Below are 20,495 nucleotides of genomic sequence, written 5' to 3' on the forward strand. Positions count from 1 at the left end.
TTTTGTGAGCAGTTTTTTACTGTGTGAAAGTTATCTTACGGGAAAAACACATCACGGTTATGATTAGTTACTTATATACAATCATATGTTAGATATGGTAAGCATAATTTACTTGGTTATTATTATTCACTGAATTTAACTTGTACATAATTGCAAAAAATGACATAAAAAATAAATGCAAAGCATGATTTATTTTGAAGAATACTTAACAGGATCTAGTTTTGTCTTTTTGCCACTATCTTGGCTTCTGTTGATTTTGATTGCTCGGTTCTAAACAGCCCTTTGCCGTTATTCAGCTATTGTATTGTTCAATAAAAATCTGAAAATAAAATGTTCAGCAAATACATCTGAGCCTCCGTTATAATCGCCTTTTAGCCATTTCCCGAATCAGAAGCTACAATCGTAGGCCAACTTCAGCTTCGATCCAGAGAGTTAGGATCGCCGCCACAGCTACAGGATCAGACTGACGTCTTCTTCTGTGCAGTCCTGTTCAGGTTAGGATCCTGCTCAGAGTGTGCACGCTATTAATCGCTTCCGTACCAGTTTAAAAATTCACCATTTATGAAATGTAAAGCAAAATGCTGATCATGTTACCACAGAGGTGAATTTTAGTGCTCTTATGGTAAACATGTTAGAGAACTAAAATGTTCTAAATTTGTTTTTTTTTTTTTGTTACTCTATAGAAACCCATTAGCTACATTGTTGTAGGACTTCACATTTCTTGCATTAAAAGAATCAGAAAAAGGTTTGTCTTATATAATTTATTTTCTCATACTTGAAGCATATATGAACATTCAAGTACATTCAATAAATGACATTCAATTTTGCATAAAAACAATTTCACTTTAATATTTAAAACTGCCTGTACAAACAGTATTGACTTAGACTTAAATTAAATATCTACTCTGAACATTTGAATTTGAACTTGACATAACTACAGGAAGTGGAGTAACAGCAATGTTGTCACTCTGAGTTTAAATTATTACATTAAAACATATGTATTGAACTTGTGATCTGACGAAAACTGAATTGAGTAAATATTTCAACAGAACTGTTCTGTTTAAACAAAGCTGCTTCACAAAGAACTACTACAGCTTAAGTGTAGATTTTTTTTTTTTTTAACAAGTCGATCACTCAGATCAAGCCAAATCCAGATTGTGTAGAGGAAATGCAGGCTAAGAAGTCCTCACTGAATGACTTGTAATTCTTGTAATGACAGGGAAGTTTTAGTGTTTCGTAGCATGTGGCAGCTGTTGGGTAGTTCCCATGAACAATCTCCACCGACAGACTTGATGGAAGATTTTCCCAACCGGTCCAGAATTTCATCAACTCTTTCAGTTCAGGTGGTGTGGCTTTGGAAGAGAGCAAAGCCACAATCACACTTTCAAATCAATTTACCATATATCTGCAACATATGGATAACTTTGTATGTTCCAAAGACAAAAGTAACTGGAGCCACATGTTGGGATAGAGCTAGACTACACAGAGAGAACACACAAACATGCATGCAATTCAACTGTTAGAATTTTGAGCTAAGATTAATACTGAATTGTGAGGTACCACTGCAAGCAACTAAGAAAAAAATTCTACAGGGATGCTTCATTGAAAAGTAATCTGAAAATCTCTAATCAGACACTGGTAACATTACCATTTGCAATGAACTGTTTCAGATATCCTGAAATGCGGCATCTGGTTTCCTTTGAGCAGTCATCATCTTCATCACTTTCAGCATCCATTTCTGGCCAAGTGATATGCTGAAGTACCACCTAAGTATAGTAGAAAAAACTAATTGTTTTGTGTTTAACAGAAGTTTGTAAAGAAAATGTGTTATATAAAAGGAATTACATTAAAATAACAGATGCAACACCATAATTCCAGTTATTTAAATATACCTCTGGACACAGGGACGCTTCCTCCCTTGGAAAAAGCAGGGGTACAGCATCAGGTCGCCGAGTTACCAGGGACCATATTGGGGTTTCTTTCAAACCTCGTCTAAGTTGCTTTATTTGTCTTGCAATGCGTCCAAGAACCTGTTTTAGAAAATGGTAATAGTTTATTTCTAAACAACTAATTTCAAAACAGTCATTATGCTGCTCTGGTAATTGAAACTAATAACAGGGATCAAAGCGGTATACAGTAAAACAAAATGTATACAAAAATTGTAATTCATGTGACACTGAAGATATGACAATCTTTACAATTAACAACTAATGTAAAAAGATTAATCTTTTAAAGTGAATAACTTGAGTTTTGCAAGACATCTGAGAAAGTATGAGACTGTTCCTCAGGATAGGAGCTTAAACTTAAAAAGTTGTCATTTGTCTGTTAGGCAATCTAAAGAAATTGATATAAAACAATTTGTTTGAAAGATTCTACCTCTTACCTTTGATTATGTTTATAGAAAACACTTTAGATAAATTGGTGCCAGACTATTTAAAAATGTAAAAACAATGGTAAATCTGAACAATTCTTTATCCTTCTGTGTATCAAAATTGGATTTTAAATAAAATGTCATTTAAAACATAAGTTGAAGAAAAAAAAAAATACATGCAGTAGAAATGAATGCTGACTCACTGCATGGAGTAACAGCTTCTCAAAAAGCCACTTCCTATTGTTCTCTGATGGGCAAGGAAGGTCCCATGAATATGCCAAGCTCTGTACTCTTTCCATTTGAGTATCAGAGAGCCTGGATTCTCCCTCGAGCTGCAAAAGACATCGCAAAGAACTCAGAGGGGAAAAAAGCAAGAAAGAACTAGGATAGTGTAATACACATAAAATTCTATTTTTGTGAATTGGGGGGCATACAGTACTGATGGTTTCCCTGATGTCTAGGTCTGGGCAGTCCTCCAGGGTGATAGTTGCTGTTTCTGGACTGCCGCCAAGTAGAACATGAATAACAGCAGGACTAAGTCCTGACAGGCGTGGTCCTCCATGAAGGAAAGAGTGGCCTATCATTCTGCCAGCCACTAAAAACATGTCACTTTCAACAAGAAAGTGAGAGGCTGATGGGACCCAGTGGCCAGGTTCTCCTTCGAAAAGTCGTGTAACAATGGAGTTTCCTGTTCAATAAATCAACAATATAAGAAAATAAGTAATACAGAAGCATAAAGACCTATGTTTAACCCTATACTGCCTCACCTATATTTTGGCTACACAGTAATGATTTCATTAATTTTTAGAAATATTGTACCTTCTTCATATCAAAATGTACAACAATACATGAAACTTGAAGTTTGAGTTATCATAATTAACTAACAATGAGCTTTTACACATGACAGATGTTTGTGTAATATAAAGTGAACACAAATGACATACCAAAGTTTATAGAAAAACCTGACTTCAATTTTTCCAGTACGGTTGAAAAGAAAAAGCGGTTTACACCTAGTCCCACAGCCACATCTCCTGCAAGGTAAATGGTTTGACAGGTCAAACATAATTTGAAATGCAAACATGTGTAAAACTTGTAACTTTTAATTACTTTACCTTCAAGCCTACAATTAAGGGGGCATGCCCATTGCACATTTGGCCGCTTATAGAAAGAAATCAGAGCCATGTCTTTTTCTGCAGGGCTGTCTCTTAAGTCCATCTTCAACAGCAAGGGGTTCTCCATTGCATGTATTTGGAGGAAATGGTCTGCACAGCGAGAAATGGCCTTTGAAGCATCGCTTATGGTATACCAGTCTAAGAGGGGAAAAAAATAAATTAATATAGTTATAGGAAAAAGTTTAAATTAGACATGGGCATCAAAAACCAAAGTAAGGTCATAGTAAAAAAATAAAATCATAAAATGTAGCTTATTTTTTCAAAAGTGGTCAATACCAAATAAGCTTTAGAACACATGCCAAATTGGAAGACAATTTCTGTTTAGCTGAAGTCAATGCTTGTGACTACCATTATTTGTGTCTTAAACAGATCTACATAAGCACTAGCTTTCAACCACACTCACCATCACTGCCTGAAGAATATGATGTAGATGGCCCAGGCATTGTTTCATTCACTTCTTCTGTGGAATGAGGTCCTGTACTACTGAGATAATATTTATTACACTTGCTTTAGACAAAGGAAACTATGTTGATAAAATTATTATATAAGGTAAATACCTACATTTCTCCACAAGAAGAAGCATGTACTTCTATGTCCTCAGTAGGAAACATTTTTGCACACACCGGACACTCTTGCATTGCTGCTGTCACAAAGTAATTGGGACATTGTTGTAGTGAAGCAGACATCTAAAATCCCACTGTATGATATGCAAACATTTAAACATTTCTTACATATGTCCTTTGCAGGGTTACAAACATCAACACCAGCCACATCAGAGGGCAAGTCTGTTTCCACACAAGACTTTATGTGGTCAGTCAAAAAATGCAAGGGAACATCTACTCGGCATTTCTGACACATGGCCTTTGGCATGTTTGCAAATGCCTCGTCATTCAGCTCAAGAGGATCCGTGCAAAGTTGTTCCTGAATAGGGACTATGAACAGGGTTTTTCCGCCGCGACTCGCACCCTTCAACATTGTCCCGGTATAGCCATCATCTTCAGGACTTATCAAGGTCAAATTGCGTCTTCCCCATCCACCTACAAGAAACTGTGCATTATGACTTTGCTTCAAATCAAAGCACAATATCAATTTACTTGACAACCACATTCAGAACAACATTTGCTGATGAAAGAGGTATTACTATAATTACAAACATTTAATTTACAATGTTCCATGTTTTGTATAGTAAATATATCATCTGCCCACTTGCTCTTTCATGGATGCCTTTCTTAATGAGCTGTTCTACTGCAGCAGAGAGTCTATAGATGGCATGTAAAAGAGTCGCCTTTTAGTCCTCCAACGTTGTGTGCATACGCGAAATTTAAGGATATATGCAATAACATACAGGGGATCCGTAGATATGGGTTAAATACAGCCATTGATGGGACCAGGAGAGCATTTTGGATGGGGTGAGGGAGCCTCGGATTGTTGCTCTGAGACAAAAAGTGGTGTAGCTCTATTTGAACAGCAGAATTTGTCTGCCAGTTGTATTTCTTTAGAAGGAAGAAATATTTTAAAATCTCACACTAACAAAAATAATGAAAAGAACATTTATAATAATATTACCGTAACCTGATATCAGCCACTTCATCACCCACCTGCAGATTTGTAAAGCAGCCAACCCCCTGTAATAGTTCCCAGCTTTGGAAAAAGAACTTTAAGCGTTTCACCCAGCTGTAAAAGAAATATGTCAAATTAAGACTCATCAAAAATGTAAATATACAGTGATAGTTCCTAATACAATATTAATACATGTAATGACAGCCCACTTCATCAGATCAACTTGAAGTGTTCAAAAATGCAATATGACATAGCCAATTAGAGAGCAGCATTATTGGAGAATAAATATTATTGAGGTGAATGTAATATGTTTTGCATTCAAAACATATTTTAGAAATTGCAGGTCTCCAGTGATTTTCACCAACATACATCTCCAAGATTTCAGGCTGGTTGAAGACAGACCTGATATTAAATGAGTGGAATTTCTGAGAGGAAATATCTTGTTGATGCCAGAGCCCCATGCAGAATTGATTGACAAGCATCAGACAATAGAAAGGGAACATGAACTCAAAGAAGAAGTGGTCCCAACCAATGTTCTGCTAAGACGAAGAGCAGATCTATTTTTAGGGCTGACACAGTAGATTTATCAGTCTAGTCCACTGTTTAAATAATTGTGGCATTATGAGGAATTACCTCATTGTGCGTTATGCTCTCATCGATGTGAGCCGTTTTCCGGCCCAATCCCGCTTTCATGTGTATCAGTTGATCATCTTCTTTTGGTGTTTTTTCATAATGTTTTGGCAGTAAATAAAAAACCACATCTAAAGGTTTCATCTTTTTCGCTGGGACCAGGTTTGTTGGAGGAAATCTTCGTTTTCCTCTTCCCCTGTTGTAAAGTCCAGGAAAAGATCTGTTGTACAGAAATTTGAAGATAACCAAATTATACTGATTATTTCATTTCAAAGATCACTTTGAAGACATGACCTATGACAAATTAGACAGTAGATTCAAAGAACCACAGAGTGATTTAGACATATATTGTATAATACAAAATAATAAAATACAAGGATTATTCATATGACTCAGTTCAAAATTATAATAGTCAATTTTGCTAGAAAGACCCAAGTCCCAAATATGTAATATCTTTTATGAGAGATTTACATTGTGATGATTAGCTGCCGCAACAAAAGGTAATAGTATTTTAAGCCATATTAAGAAATACAAGTGGAATTTTGGAAAACAATTAAAGGTCTTTATAAAAAATGCTTCAAAATTGAATTTACAATAAATAAAGTTGTCATTTACCTGCTCATTTCCATTTGGACAGATGGTTCAGTTTGAGGTACCCTATGACTGTTGGATAACAGAATTTATTAGTATACTGCTATGATCAACATATTCAAAATATACATATTCATTAGGCATTAGGGCAACAGTTTATCATTGAACCTGGCATTCTGGTTGGTGAGCTCTCCTCTTCCTCCACTCCGTGGTCTTTCAGTTAATAAATTCAGTAAATGCCTTGCAGATTCAACTATTGCATCCCGACTACTCTGTAGTCACAAAATATATGAAAGACAAAGTAGCAGAAACTATTTAAATTACGACTTTACTAAGACTGCCTGTCTCAGTCTCACCTAAGACAACATACAAACAACCCAGAAAGTCACCACCCATCAGTTTTCTTTAAAGATTCTAGACTTGGCGCAAGTGGTATTCAGTGATGTCAGTAACGCGTTAATTTGTAACGCGTTACTGACGTCGGACCACTTTTTTCAGTAACGAGTAATCTAACGCGTTGCTATTTCAAATCGAGTAGTCAGACTACAGTTACTTATCAAAATCACGGTGCGTTACTATCTTCTTTAGTTATTTAATCGTATTTCCTCTACGTGTCTGGTCGAAAGGATCGACGCCTCTATGCGATAGAAATGTAAATAATAATTTAAAATCCTACTTAGAGTTTTCCAGACAACAGTGGACCACACAAATTATTCAAGTTTTTTATATATTTTTTTGCAATCTCCTCTTCAGTTCAACCTTATCAGTAGAGACACATTGTTGATGTTGCCATTATAAAATAGCTTACAATTAAGTATTGGCAAAGATCAATGTGATTTTCACAGGAGGCGGAGCGTTGTTGTTAGCTGCTGAAAGTAACTAAAAAGTTACTTTTAGTGTGACTTTGTTACTTTCCAAATCAAGTAGTCAGTAATCTAACTAAGTTACTTTTTCAAGGAGTAATAAGTAGTCCGATTAAAGTTACATTTTCAAAGTAACTATGCCATCACTGGTGGTATTTCTTTTTGAAATAAAACGGGGGAAATTGGGTGGGGGAGGGGGGGGTGCTAGGAGGTAGCGAGAAGTAATATGCCGGTTCTACACGGTGTAAGATTAACAACGGCCCAAACCAGTATTTTAAATCAGGCTTTAAGACAATGTATCAAACTTCATGCGCAAAATAAAATATACTACAGAAATATGAAAGTATTAAACTCACCGTTGGGTTTGAGTTCGCCTCCATGGTCGCCAGCCTGGGTGATACTGGTACTTCTTCAATATGACGGTTGTGTCACGTGATTAGGTGGATGTTGGAATCGGACATCCATTGCTAATGTCTGTGACCTGAAGTAACCTTGGCCATTTTTACAGCGAATTTTTAGACGCTGAATTTGAGACAGCGAATTTTTAGACGGTGAATTTGAGACGGCGAATTTGAACACAACGAATTTTGAAAAGTTGAATTTTTTATATGCTGAATTTTTTAACACTGAAAATTTAAACTGTGAAAAATATGTATATTGAAAATTTGATCACTTTGAAATAGGAATGTGAATTTTTTTAATAACTGAAAATTGCAACCATGTAAAAAAAATTACACCGAATTTTTTTTTACTGCAAAAATAATGACATTGAATTTTTTTTTAGGTTAAAAATATATTCTGAATTTATTTTAATACTGAAAAAGTAAGCACTAATATACAACATTCAAATTTCAGAGGTATTTTTTATTCAAATTCTGATGGCACATATTTACTTCCATAGTTTCAGCTGACCTGATAGGCTCCACCTAGCTTGGTTATTGCCTCCATATGCAATTCCCCATGATTCTCATCTGCCTACAGCGATTTGCCTGAAACTCCTCCCAATGAGCTCAATTTCTCTGGTTGAATTTCAATAAGACCCATCAGCAAACAGAAGGCGGAGTTGTGAATGTGCTGTTTTTAAATTGCATTATGCTTATGGTTATTGTGTGGCGACAGCAGCAGAGGAAGTAAGCAAAGCCATCTAGTCTGTGTTGATCACACTTCTACGTACGGAGCAGTGAAAGTCGGAACACGACAAATGTTTAAGACATTTTATAGTTGGCAAAGATCTCATGGAGTTGTATTCAGTTCATGCAATTTCCCTTAAGTTTCATAATGTAGCTGGCGCATTATATACATCATGACCAAACCTGAGCGACTGCGTAAAATTAGATTCAGTCATTTAAAACTTCAACAGAGTCCCAATTGTTTTATGATTGTTTCCAAAGTGTAAAATGAGGCACTGGTTTTTACCAGGCTGGGATTTACCCTATATCTGGTATTTATTTAGAGAAAAGTTGCAAAAGAATTTCACTGTACAGAGGTGACTGTCAGGAGAAAGGTACAAAAATAAAACCCACAGAAGAAGCTGCAGGAATGTCTCATTAGGACTGATTTTCAGAATATGACCACGATCGTCTTAATCCTTCATTATGTCTGGACCGAGGAATTCATTTGCCAGACAGAATCTCCCAAAGAAAGCATCTTAAGAAGATCTTAGAACTTAGTGGGCGAATGAATTATGGTCTAGCGAAACCAAACTGCAACTTTTGGGCCGCAGTTTTAGAGGCATGTTTAGCGAAGAAAGTCCTCTGTCTTTCACCAAAAGAGCAACACACTCGGAGAAAAAGAAGGCGGTGGCACCATCATGGTCTGAGTTCTTCTTTTTGCATGAAGCTGAGGTTTGTGTTAAGTTGGATCAAGTTATGCCCTCAGGTAGTTTTGATCCAAAACCTTCAGGCATCTGAAGATGAATTATTCGTCATAGTGAGTTTTAAATATTCATCCACACAGACTTGATAAGGAAAAGCACAGAAAGAGTACAAAGCTAAATTTAACAGAAACATACCTGACCCGGGCTGTACACAGTAAACAGATTTCCTCTCTGTTAGATTTGGAAAATAGTTTAAAGGTAGAGAACAACCAGACTATCATCTGGCTTTAATGGTTTTTCTTCAACATATTTAGTCTCCAACTGAATGTCACTCTATGGGAATAATGTAGCTCTGTTATTTACTGATGGAGGCCAAACTATGACCTTCATCAATGAACCTGAAATGATTTTTTTTTTCTCTTTCCCATGTATTATGATCCTTGGGGACAAACAAAAATCAGAATCTAGAGGTCAGACCTCGATGAAACATGGAAATCGGTACCGACCAGGAAAAGCCTGACGGGTGCATCTTTTTCCTTTACTTCTTGTTTGACAACAGAAGAGTCCTTCAGCGCCGATGCACTCTGTTTGGCAACCTTATGTCGCTCTCACATGGCTGCTGGTGTCAGGTTATTAATCAGTATTTGTTCATCGTACATGTCCCACTTTTCTTTTCTGCAGTGCCTCTTGCACATCAGTGCAATCAGACGCATCCTGACAAAATCAGGCAGCTCTCAAATTACAGTCAGGACTGAGGGCAAGTCAGCAGCAGGAATATGGGAGTGGTTTATGAATCACTTGAGAGCACTGTTTAGAAGAGGGACCCGGTGATTAAATGTTTTTAGACGATGAAGCAATCGAATAGCTCTGATATAAATGGTACTTTTTGATGCTCGAGAGATGGATTTACAAACAGTAGTGAAAGTCGGGTACATATTTCTTTTTCTGTTATTTGTGTCGTTTTATATTCTGTTGCGTCGCCTTGATGCTTGGACCGTGTTTCTTTTTTCTTTCTTTTTAAATAAATGGGTTTTCTAAAACAATTAGTCTTACTAATTGTGTTCTTGATTCGTTCAGCGAGTCATAAAGTTGAAAAATGATCAGCAAACAAAAAAAAAAACAAAAAACATTAGCGGTCCTGAGGAGATGTTGCCTTAAGCGTTAGTGTTGAAGCTTCACAGTTGAAATATGTCCTACCAATAACTGCATCGAACTTTATGAAATTACAACAATTGCAATTAAACACATTGTGCGGCTGCGGTTATGTTTTATTTAACAGTCATTTGCTGTCATTAGCTTTCCTCAATCTAATAAAATCAAGTGATATCAATCATGATAGACCCCCATTTTCCTCACTCCTCCTTCAAAAGGTCTCTGCGACCTTTTGACACCTTGGACACAGTAATCTGTGATGGATGTGGTCATCTTCGGCTGAATGAATTCATCCACCGGGCTGAACGTCTTATTGGCTGAGTGCAGAATGCGTAATTGTGACTCTTGGAATGGTTTAGCCAATAAATATTGAAATCCAGTAGCTCTTTGAATATTATGTTGTGCTGGTTTTGTGAAAGTGACTAAAACAAAACACATAATTTCTTGTGAAATTTATAAAGTTTTTTTTTTACAGAATGTTTTGCACAAAAATCGTTTTTGTCCAATTCAGTTTCTATAGTTTCCATTAACCACAAATGTCCTCTTTAGACGCATTACGAGGAAGAGCAGCAACAATTTATAACAAATTATAAAGAAATGCTGTATAAAATCAGTCTGCTCATTATACACTAAAGAGAATAAGAAGCTGTCATCGTTTTATTTAAATCAGTTATTCAAGATAAAAAATACCAGTGCAGGCTGGTGGTTTTTCCACCAGCTGACTGAGACTACAGATGTTTTATACTCCATAGAGCTGCAAACGCTCTGGTCTCCTGTCATGTTCTCCTTAACTTTATCCAAATGAACCTAGATTTTGAAAACCACGGGAGGGGAAATTTGAGTGGTTTTGTATCTGTAATGTTTTAGAATAAAGCCAGGTTGTTCAGAGCTTTAAGATTCTAAATTTACCTTAATTTTTAAGAGCAAAAGTAGCTTCTTCTTTTTTTTTCCTCGGTTTTGTTCATGTGATATTTAACATAACAGGATCTGTCACGGACAGAATCATGGATTCTGTCTCGGTTTATGGGTCACATAAATCGAGACCCGGTTTTCTAGCCTTGTTGCATTTAATTTGCCATCAACAACTGTGGCTTAGTCATGTCGAATAGTAAAATGTTCAGCCTAGATAATAATTTTTTTTATGCGACTGTGTAATTGTTTACCATTTGTTGCTGTGGTTGACAGCATGAGGAATTGGGGAAGCGCGCCGGCCCCAGCCAAGTCGGTTGACTTGCCTAACCCCATGTCTGCCTGCTGCAGTCTGTAAACAGGCAGGGAACCAATTCATTCACAGCCCATCCAACAACACATCGACTGTGTGCAAAATATGTTTTAGCAGCTTAACAGCGGCAGACTAATCAATGAAATCAGATTTTGCCATCCATTGATCTTGGCTCTCTGTGGCTCCAGATAATTACGCTGCATGTATGATAATGATATCATCAGCGGCTCACGGTCAATTTATCATAGGAGGGTAAATGCCAGTAAAACCCACCCAAACCATGCATAGAAACATTTGCGACTGCCAAATGCTGTGGAGAACGGTTCAAATATGCTCTGCAAATGCCTCCCAGTCATTCTCCACTTCGCTTTCTCTCTCGCACACGAATAGTAGTGGAGTAGGAAAAGGCAGGCGAGCCTTCTGGTGCTGCTGACTGGCGTTCTGCATGTTGATGAATGCGCCGGCCTGACGGCTCAATGTGCTTACCTAATTGGAGCAGCTCTACTGTCACGCCGAGTTTCCTCGCCTCTCTCTCGCTCTCACCTAACTCTCGCTCCTGCGTTTTTCCTCATCTGTTCCCCTTAACCACACATCTTTTTAAAGGTTAATGGAGTTATCTCGTAAGACACTGTAATCATTAGCCAGTTGCTTTTGTTGGGCTCAATATGACTGGGGCAGCCATTTTGAAAAGTGGCTGCTTGTGTGTAAATACACAATGCCAGGTTGAAGCGAGAAGTGAAGTGCACCGCTAGACGTATTTTGTTGACAAAACACGACGGAGCTCACAAGTTTACACACCCCTCATAAAATGCCAGCTGTGATGTGTCAAAACGAGACGATGGTACGTCGTTTCAAAAAACATGCACACCTTTTATTGTGGCGTGTTCTGTACAATTAAACTAAAGATATGCATATCTGTTTCTAGATAAATGTAAAAAAAAGCAACTCCTCACATTTCAGCTTTTGATCGAAGTTCACCCTTGCCATAGGTTCTACTCAATCTGATTAAGTTGATAGCAGTGATAACAGTATATAGTGATATACAGTATATATAACAGTATAAACTTTCTTTAATGACTTATTGAATCAAAAGCTGCATCATATAAAACATCCGTTTAGGGGTGTGCACTAGCTTTTTGTCATGTATCTACGTTTTTCTCCGTAATCGTTTTTTCAGTTTTGCTTGTACAGGAAATATCACATTAAGGGACGGTGGAAAAAGGTTGTAAAGACTTTATAATGGCCTATTTTATCAGGGGTGTGTGCAGTGTCATAGCCAATGTTTAGTCTAACTATGTTCTCTGTGGAAAAACTCGTATGAATCATATTCAAACACGCCTTGTATCTTCTAATGCGAGCGTACTTGGAACCAGATCTAATTCTGTTTCTTTCCTTGTCTGGCTGCAGAGGGCTTGCACATTGTTAGCCTTGTGTTTCAAATAGCAGCATTAGCACCACACATGTGGCAGCCAACCAGAGACACTAAGGGGTTGGACTGACGTCACGACAGCAATACGCTTCCCCTTTGATGTCGGCCAGCGTCGAGGGGCTGGGGCGGTCAAAGTGAATTAGGGTTGGAGCGAAAGGATTTGGACGATTGCCGTGCCAAAAAAGGTCACAGTGGGGAAATGAGTAAACTACAGTCGGGAGGGGCCGGGAGGGCATATTCATCTGTTTAGGCAGAGATGAGGCAGCTAAAGAAGGAAAGGCCAGTTTGTCTGTGTCATCATCCACATCTGCCCAAACCGTTCGCAAATAATAAACTTCAACTTACGGAGCACAACAGTAATATCTCCCTCTCACATGAGCACCCATACCATGAGATTGGAGCAGACGTTTCTAGGCCTCTTGAGTTTGCTTTAGTGGCTCTTGTTGTGACTTGTGGGAGAAGCTGGGTGGGCATTACCTAAAGCAACGATGTTGTATGTCTCGTGTTGTTTGGATACAGTCAGTAGACTGAGACGTGAGCAGATTATAGCAGAGATGGTTAGGTTTAAAAAAAAAAAAAAAAAAAAAAAAACTGGAAGAAAGATGACACCTATCTTGTTGTTGCTGAGTTTTCCTTTCTGGCCACATTGTCCATCACTGTGGAAATCCCAGAGTTGCTGAAGAGATCGGAAAATCGATGTTGGCTATTCATGCATGGATCTAATCCTCAGATTTGCTGCCATTTAATCTGTGGTTATGGCTGGGCTCTTATGGCGCTAATGCTGTCAAACAGACGACCCTGCTCAGTCACCCAGGTTAGGCCGCACCTGGTGACTCCATTCAGCCCTGACAGTAGGTGGCCCACAGGAGGTTACATTTTGCACTCAGATGGCCACTTTTATGTAAAAAAACCCTTGAAAGAGAAAACCTAAATCTAAAGACATTAGTTGGATAAGGTGTTCATGGTGTATCCGGGCGGTTCTATTTATTTCCTTTAAATGTTAGACAACAGTATTGTATAACATCACTTGCGCAGCGAAGCACTTTGTTGACTGCTTGAAAGTTGGCATAAGATCCTCGGGGTATGACGGCCTTGAGCAAAATGCAGCAGCTTCACATTGTTTTAAAAAAAAATTACAAGAATTTAAAACAGGATCAAATGTTTTTGTTTTTGGAAAAGAATAGCAACAATTATTTCCACCAATGCCGGGATAAAGACGTGTTATCTATAGCAATGATGCTTTTGTTTGTTGTTTTGACTAAATGTGTGCAAGACCGACGCTTACACACATTTAGTAACTTTTAATTGTTTAATTTGTAATTAAAATTGCCTTTTGAAAGCCATTCTATACCGTTGTCAACAACGAATGGAAATCTCCTTGGTGTTACAACAATCCATGTTTACTTGCTGCCACTCAATCTTTGCACGAACTTGGAAGGCCTCATTGTCATCACCCTAATCTTCAGCTCCTTGCACAGATTCTGGAACATTAATGTTGTGACAGGTTATTTTTACTTTTAAGATTTTTCGCCGGTTAATTATCAGAAAGGTTGTCTACTCATACGGCTAACCAGTTTGATTAGACCTTGATCAGCTGGATGGATACAAAGAGTTAACTAAGCAGTTTAAAAAAAAAAAGCAGAAGAGGAGCCTTACTAACTGCTGACCCTACAAATCCAAAGCCAGCCACTGCGTTGTCTTGTCCACGCTCCAGAGAAAAAATGTGAAGAGAAGTAAGAAGTATCTGCCAGCAAAAAGGCAAGGTTTGCAAAAAAAAAGAAAAAAAAAAAAAGGGGGTGAATGAATATATTGTTGTAGATGACTAGACTATTTCTTTAAATCACAGTATGAGCTTTATTTGATTTTTGGAGCTTTTAAAGACTCAGCAATCCACTTTCTCTCTGCAGGACTGGTCCACATTTCCTGCAGTCATTGGGTGACCTAAAGACCTTCAGTCTTCAGGGATTTTCCTCTCAAACATTTATTTATGTTTGTGTCCTGTGGAAAAGAAAACAAAACACTTAGTGAAAGGGTGCACATTATGTTTTTCAAGCATGCCAAAAGACAACCTGACCTGTCCATTACAGAAATAAAGGACTCTTTAGTTGTGGTTTATTGGTGTACTGTCCTCTCATAACCTGGAGGATTTTTCTGTATTTGAAGATTTTCAATTTTGCAGGGAAACACGGCTCTAACTTTAGGCTGTTCTTGAGAGTTCAATGTTTTATTGGACTGTAAACAAACAAAAAAAATGATCTTGAAAGTAGGACAGTAGGACAATTTCTCATTTTTAAGAGAAATTTGGCTAGTGTTGCTGTCTGTCTTTTTGATAATGTGGGAAAACAGTACAGGAAGATATTGATGCGTGGCGGTGATACAGATGAAACTGAACCTCTCTGCTGCTGTTTGGAAATGCATTTCTGGGACTTCATATTATGACCAACGAAGCTGACTTGTAAATATTTGCTAAAATCAAGCTTTGAGTTTTTGTCCAATCCAATTATTGCATTGTTACATGATTACAGGCTCACATTCAGGGACGAATTGCACAAACATTGACATCCTCATCTTTGCCGTGTCTGAAATGGCTTACAGTAACACAAACCGGTTGTGTGTGTGTGTGTGTGTGTGTGCGTGTGTGCGTGCGTGTTCATGCGTGAGCGTGTGCTCTTTGTTTCTGCCAGTTAAAGAGAGTAAATGCAGGGAATCTCTCTGTGTGCGGATGCTGAATGTGAAATGTGAAATGTCAATGTTATTGAACAAGTGCTCCGAGGCAGAGCTGTGATGTTTTTATTTCCAAGCTCTTGTAGAGCGAGGCAGAGAAGAGAGAGCTCATGGGATAATGGGGGAGGTATAGAGATGGGGGGAAGTGAGTGTGTGTGTGTTACAGTGTGTGTTGCAGGTGCCTCTATCTGTGTGTATCCAGACGTTTATTGAGAACAGGTAGAAGAGTTCAGGCTCCGAATAGAAGCTCGCAGTTTCCTTATTGAAAATGACACTGTGAATGTGGCAGTGTTGTGATATATGTATTTTTTTTGGTTCATCTTAGTGACGTTCCGCTGCTACAGTCTTTGCAGAATATGCCAGTCGTCTTCACCCAGCCGTACACCTCTACTGTCAATCTGTTCTCACCTTGTTTGTTCCATTTGCACATCGTTCATGGTTCTTTTTTTTTTTTTTCCCCTGTCCTTCCGATGCGTCTGAGGTTTTTTTTTTTTTTTTCTGCTCGATTATTTCTCTCGCAGACTGTCATTGTGTCAATAGTCGTTTGGATGCAGCCTGACAGAGAGGTAGGACCTGAATGCAGTCAGGATTGGTGAACAATGGCTCTGGATGCAGAGGCAATGACTGATGTGAGGCTTTTTGCTCTGTCCAAACCAGGGCTGCACAATAACAGGACAGCCTGCCACTTACAATATTATTGTTGAATGCTGCATATTTATTCCCAAACACTCCTTTGGAATGCAAAAATTGCACATGCTAATTTTTCAGTCATGGAAAAATTAGCATGTGCAATTTTTCATGTCCATGCTAATTTGTGTTTTCCCTTTTTTTTTTTTTTTTTTTTTTTATCTGGTCCTCTTTATGTTTATGCATATATTAATGATGATACCTTGTAAAAGTATTTGCACTGTTTGAACATTTTGTCATGGTACAACTACCATGTTGTCTGTTTTATTCATTTAACATTTTTGTTATGAATCTTTTTTTTTTTTTTTTTTACCTGCTCAGCAACAAATTAGCATGCAATATTTAATTGACACAAAGAAGAAAAGAAAAATGTTCTCCAACCTTAGGCTTAATAAAAGAAAGTTGTATAGTGTCCTAATATTTTGGAATATTTTCTATTATGTTCAGGTAGATGCTATTTTTGTTTGTCTGCTCCTAGCAACAAAATAGAGAACTATCTTTGAAAACTTTTTAGCCTACCTTAGTTGTTGGGTGTGCCTATGTCTGTTTTTAGTAAAAAGTCACTTTAGGTTGTTGCCCTACTTACTGTGTCTTTAAAATAAAAGCAAAAAAAAACCCCAAAAAACTGGTTAATAGAAGAAAAACACTTTGTCTTGTACATAACATTTTCCATTTACGAAACTGTAAATTTGTGATTGAAAATCTCAGACAAAAAGTTACAAAATGTTTCCATCTGAATCAGCTCCATTTGCTGGAGTACTATTTGTACCATTCCTAAACTGCGTCCAGGGACCACAGAAAACCATTCCAAAAGCCGCAAATGGCCCCCGAGCTGCACTTTGGACCCCCCGGGGCTCGACAAACACAGAGCAGTGCATTGTGTGGTGGAAAAAAATAAAAAAAATAAAGGCCATAAGCAGACCCATTTGGAGTTTGCCACAAGTCATGTACTGGACATGGTGAACATGTGGAGGAAGATCAGACGAGTTTAAGACAGACCGTTCTGATATACGTCCGACTTAATGTGAAGAGGGAGGCAGCTGTTCGATCCACAAATCTGGTGTTGATGGAATAGTGGCGTAAAAAAAACAAAAAAAAAAAAAAAAACAGTCGACACTGGAATAAATCCATGAGAAGTACTCTTTACCCAGTCAGATGAGACCAAAATCAAAGTTTTTATCCAACACTCATAATCCTCCACTGGCATACAGAGTTCACCATCCCTAATGTGTAACACGGTGTTGGCAGCACCATGCTTTGGGGATGCTTTTCTTTAGGGAAGCTTGTCAGAGTTGCTGGAAAGATGGAGGAAGCTAAATACAAGGCGCACATTCAGTTTGCTTTATAGAGTGGCCCAGTTAAAGTCTGACGTAGTTCAGACTTTGGAGATGCTCTCCATCCAATTCGATTGGTATTGCTAAAGATTGTTTGTCTGAAAGCCTTATAGTATTTTGCTTCCGCTTCAACACACGATATGGTCCTACTCTGTGTCGGCGAGTCACAAAATCTGAATGAAATGCACACTCTCCCACACCGGCCTCTTTTTGCTACAGTTTTATTTATTACTTCCTGGTTTGTATTTTAAAGGCAGGAAAGTGCTTTAATAACACCAGCACATATCTGAAATTTCCTCAGCAGCAGCAGCTGAGGATACAGTCACAATGCAGATGAGGCTGAGTTTCAAAGCCGGCTAGCAGCTTACTTAATGAGTTCGGTAATTGGCTCGCTGTGGCCTCCGCGCATCCCTGCCCTCCTGCTGCTGATGTGTGCAGGAACAGAGAGACATTCATTCCTTTTCTTTCCATTTCCTTCCTCAACCCATCCGTTCGTCCCCCCAATCCGTGGTTCATGAGCAGGAGCTAATGCCGCACTGTTTATGTTCTAGAGGCGGCTATCATGCAGCTTTTCCCACACAATATGTAAAATAAACGCCGCTCTTCTGTTTCTCACCCACTCTCTTCACCGGGCTGCTTTCCCTTTAAAAAAAACAAAAACACTCCCTCTGCAAACACCGGCCGTCTTTCACGTTGAATACTTGGTATGGACTTCACAGAAAGCTGCCCTTCAGTTACTCTTGAGTAGTACGTCTGTGTGGTCATAGTAGATTTTTCTCTTAGTTTATTTCTGCCTAGACAATAAAAGGCGAGAGCTAGCAGCCGTGTGGGCGTCAGTTTGCCTTGTCATCATTATCTAATACAAAAAACCCCCACAAAAAACTATTCCTTTGATTTCAAGATTCTCTTTTTCAGTCATATCCAAGTGTCTGGGTGGCCTTATTTGCAAAATCCATTTAATCTCATAATAACTTAATGTGCTAATTAATGAGGCGGTCAGGAGTTGGATTGGTTGTGGCTCAAATAAGGTTGCCTCTTAAGTCTGGCAGGGTTTTTTTTTTTTTTTTAAGAGTATATTTAACTGGGATCAGTGCCAGTGCGGCTCACTAATATAAGGAAGATTCTGGCTAAAGAGTGATCTTACCACCTTCCTACTGATCCCATTAGTGCTGCTTTGAAGTCTGCAAAGTTGTAAGTAAAGCCATCATGAATTACAAAATGTAGTTGCCTCCTGCTGCCATACGGCTGCCAAGCTTTCCCCCCCACCCCCACCCTCGGCCCCCATCTACTCCCTCAGTGTAATAGTTGATTCTGAACGCTGTCGGGGTTGGAAGGCCAAAGCACAGCTAAGTGGCTCCTCTTGACCCCAGCACTGATCTCCAAACTGTCTGCTCTGACTGCACACAGACTTGCAGTTTAGCCATTCGGACCTGCAAAAAAAACAAAACAAAAAACAAAAAAAAAACAGTCTAATCTTCTGATGCAGCCTCAGCAGTGTGACTGTCTGCTGCCTCCACATCCTTTTTCTCAGTTTCTCGCTGCATCCAGTGCTGACACGCTGAGCCGTACGTCTGCCTTTCAGATTCCTCCGCTCTTATTCACCAGGGTTCAAATGCAGCCTGCAAAACTCTGGAAATCGACTCCCTAGCTGATTGTTTAAGAGCTGTGCCTTCCTTCCCTGCTTCGTTCCTTCTTTCCTCTACATACTTCTGTTGTGTAGTATTTATTGTGGTGACGAGTAAAGTGGGGATTTTCAGAGCTTTCTGTTCATTTTTAGGCAGCTGGGTTGGCTATGACCGCACGGCACTTTAACATAGCCACACAAACACAAAGACTGATCCCTTACCTGCTTTGTTATGGGATTCTTCAGGACACCAAGTACATAAAAAAAGAGTCATTTCACGCATTTAATTTTATTGATGACAATAATCTACTTCCTCATCCTTGTTTTAATAACGTTCCTTGGCTTCCTCTTTTTTTTTTTTCCTCAAACTTTTCCTTTCGGCCTTGTTTTAATCCTCCCTTTGCTCCTTTCTTCTTTTATTACGCGTTTACTTCATTAGTTCATTTCTTTATTCCTTTCATTTGTCTTTAGTTTCTTCCTTTCACCCTTCCTTTATTACTTCTGGCCTCACTTCATTCTTTATTTCACTGCTTCCAGCCTTCAAAATTTCCTTTTTTCTGTCCTTTGCTCCTTCTTTTATGCTCCAGTTGGGCCCGTTTCTTTCTTTCCTTCCTCACTTACTTCCCTCTTTCCTTGCTAAGTTACTTCCTTTTTTCCTTCCTGTTTTTTTTTTATTTCTTCAGGTTTTTAAAAAAAAATCTAAACTACTGTAAAAATATTTACCATAAATCCATGCCAGTTTTTGTATTCAGCCTCTGGCTGTAGCGAGTGAAGCGCTCTGGAGAGCCTGAAAACGTCCAGAGCAGCGGTCTCCAACTCCAGTCCTCTAGTGCTGCCGTCCTGCAGCTTTCGGATTCATCCCTGCTTTTCAACACACCTGAACCAAAAGCCTGAATTACCTCCTTGGCACGTCAGCAGGTTTTGCAAAGGGCCTGGTAATTAACCATTCATTGGATTCAGGTGCGTTGGAGCAGGGATGCAACCAAAAGCTGCAGGACAGCGGCACTGGACAGTTGGAGTTGAAGACCGCTGGAAAAAAAAATTGTCGAAAGGACGAAGGGTGAATAATGTGAGGTGGCAAATATCTCAAGATGTAAAAATTTGTCTTGAGTCACTCATGACTCGTTCATTATCACCGTCTGTCTGTGAATTATTTTTCTACTTTGTTTGCAGTGTAAGCAGAGAGAAAGTGATTGCTGGATAAAAAATCAGCGGTAGAACTGAAAAAGGACACAAAACGCTGAACCCACACATGTCAAGGGTCGTTGTGTGTGGAGGTGATGTTGTGTCTTCCAGCCTCAGTTCTCCCCCCAAATTGAG

General features: G+C 38.6%; 2 protein-coding genes across 2 annotated transcripts in view; one reads left to right on the plus strand and one right to left on the minus strand.

Annotated features, from left to right (window-relative positions):
• rerea (arginine-glutamic acid dipeptide (RE) repeats a) overlaps positions 1 to 20,495 on the plus strand; it is a 195,780-nt gene that overhangs the window by 38,552 nt on the left and 136,733 nt on the right. The window lies entirely within an intron of this gene.
• Positions 772 to 7,580, minus strand: LOC122834196. Its single transcript, XM_044122388.1, has 15 exons — positions 7,544 to 7,580; positions 6,493 to 6,596; positions 6,349 to 6,396; positions 5,737 to 5,953; positions 5,142 to 5,217; positions 4,275 to 4,580; positions 4,105 to 4,186; positions 3,947 to 4,026; positions 3,484 to 3,681; positions 3,316 to 3,402; positions 2,806 to 3,059; positions 2,575 to 2,703; positions 1,893 to 2,030; positions 1,649 to 1,766; positions 772 to 1,352 (listed from the first exon to the last, which is right to left on the minus strand). Exons 1-15 carry the CDS (start codon positions 7,565 to 7,567, stop codon positions 1,135 to 1,137), a joined length of 2,079 nt encoding a protein of 692 aa, XP_043978323.1. The 5' UTR covers positions 7,568 to 7,580; the 3' UTR covers positions 772 to 1,134.

The sequence above is a fragment of the Gambusia affinis genome, linkage group LG01 (genome assembly GCF_019740435.1).
Source record: "Gambusia affinis linkage group LG01, SWU_Gaff_1.0, whole genome shotgun sequence".
NCBI lineage: Eukaryota > Metazoa > Chordata > Actinopteri > Cyprinodontiformes > Poeciliidae > Gambusia > Gambusia affinis.

Bases quoted from the DNA above. Each gene is read 5' to 3' on its own strand.
- LOC122834196 (XM_044122388.1), bottom strand. From the start codon at position 7,567: ATGGAGGCGAACTCAAACCCAACG. The intron at 3,403-3,483 runs GTAAAGTAATTA...TTTACCTTGCAG, and splicing joins CCTTAATTGTAGGCTTGAAG to GAGATGTGGCTGTGGGACTA. The intron at 2,704-2,805 runs GTATGCCCCCCA...TGTCTTTTGCAG, and splicing joins TCAGGGAAACCATCAGTACT to CTCGAGGGAGAATCCAGGCT.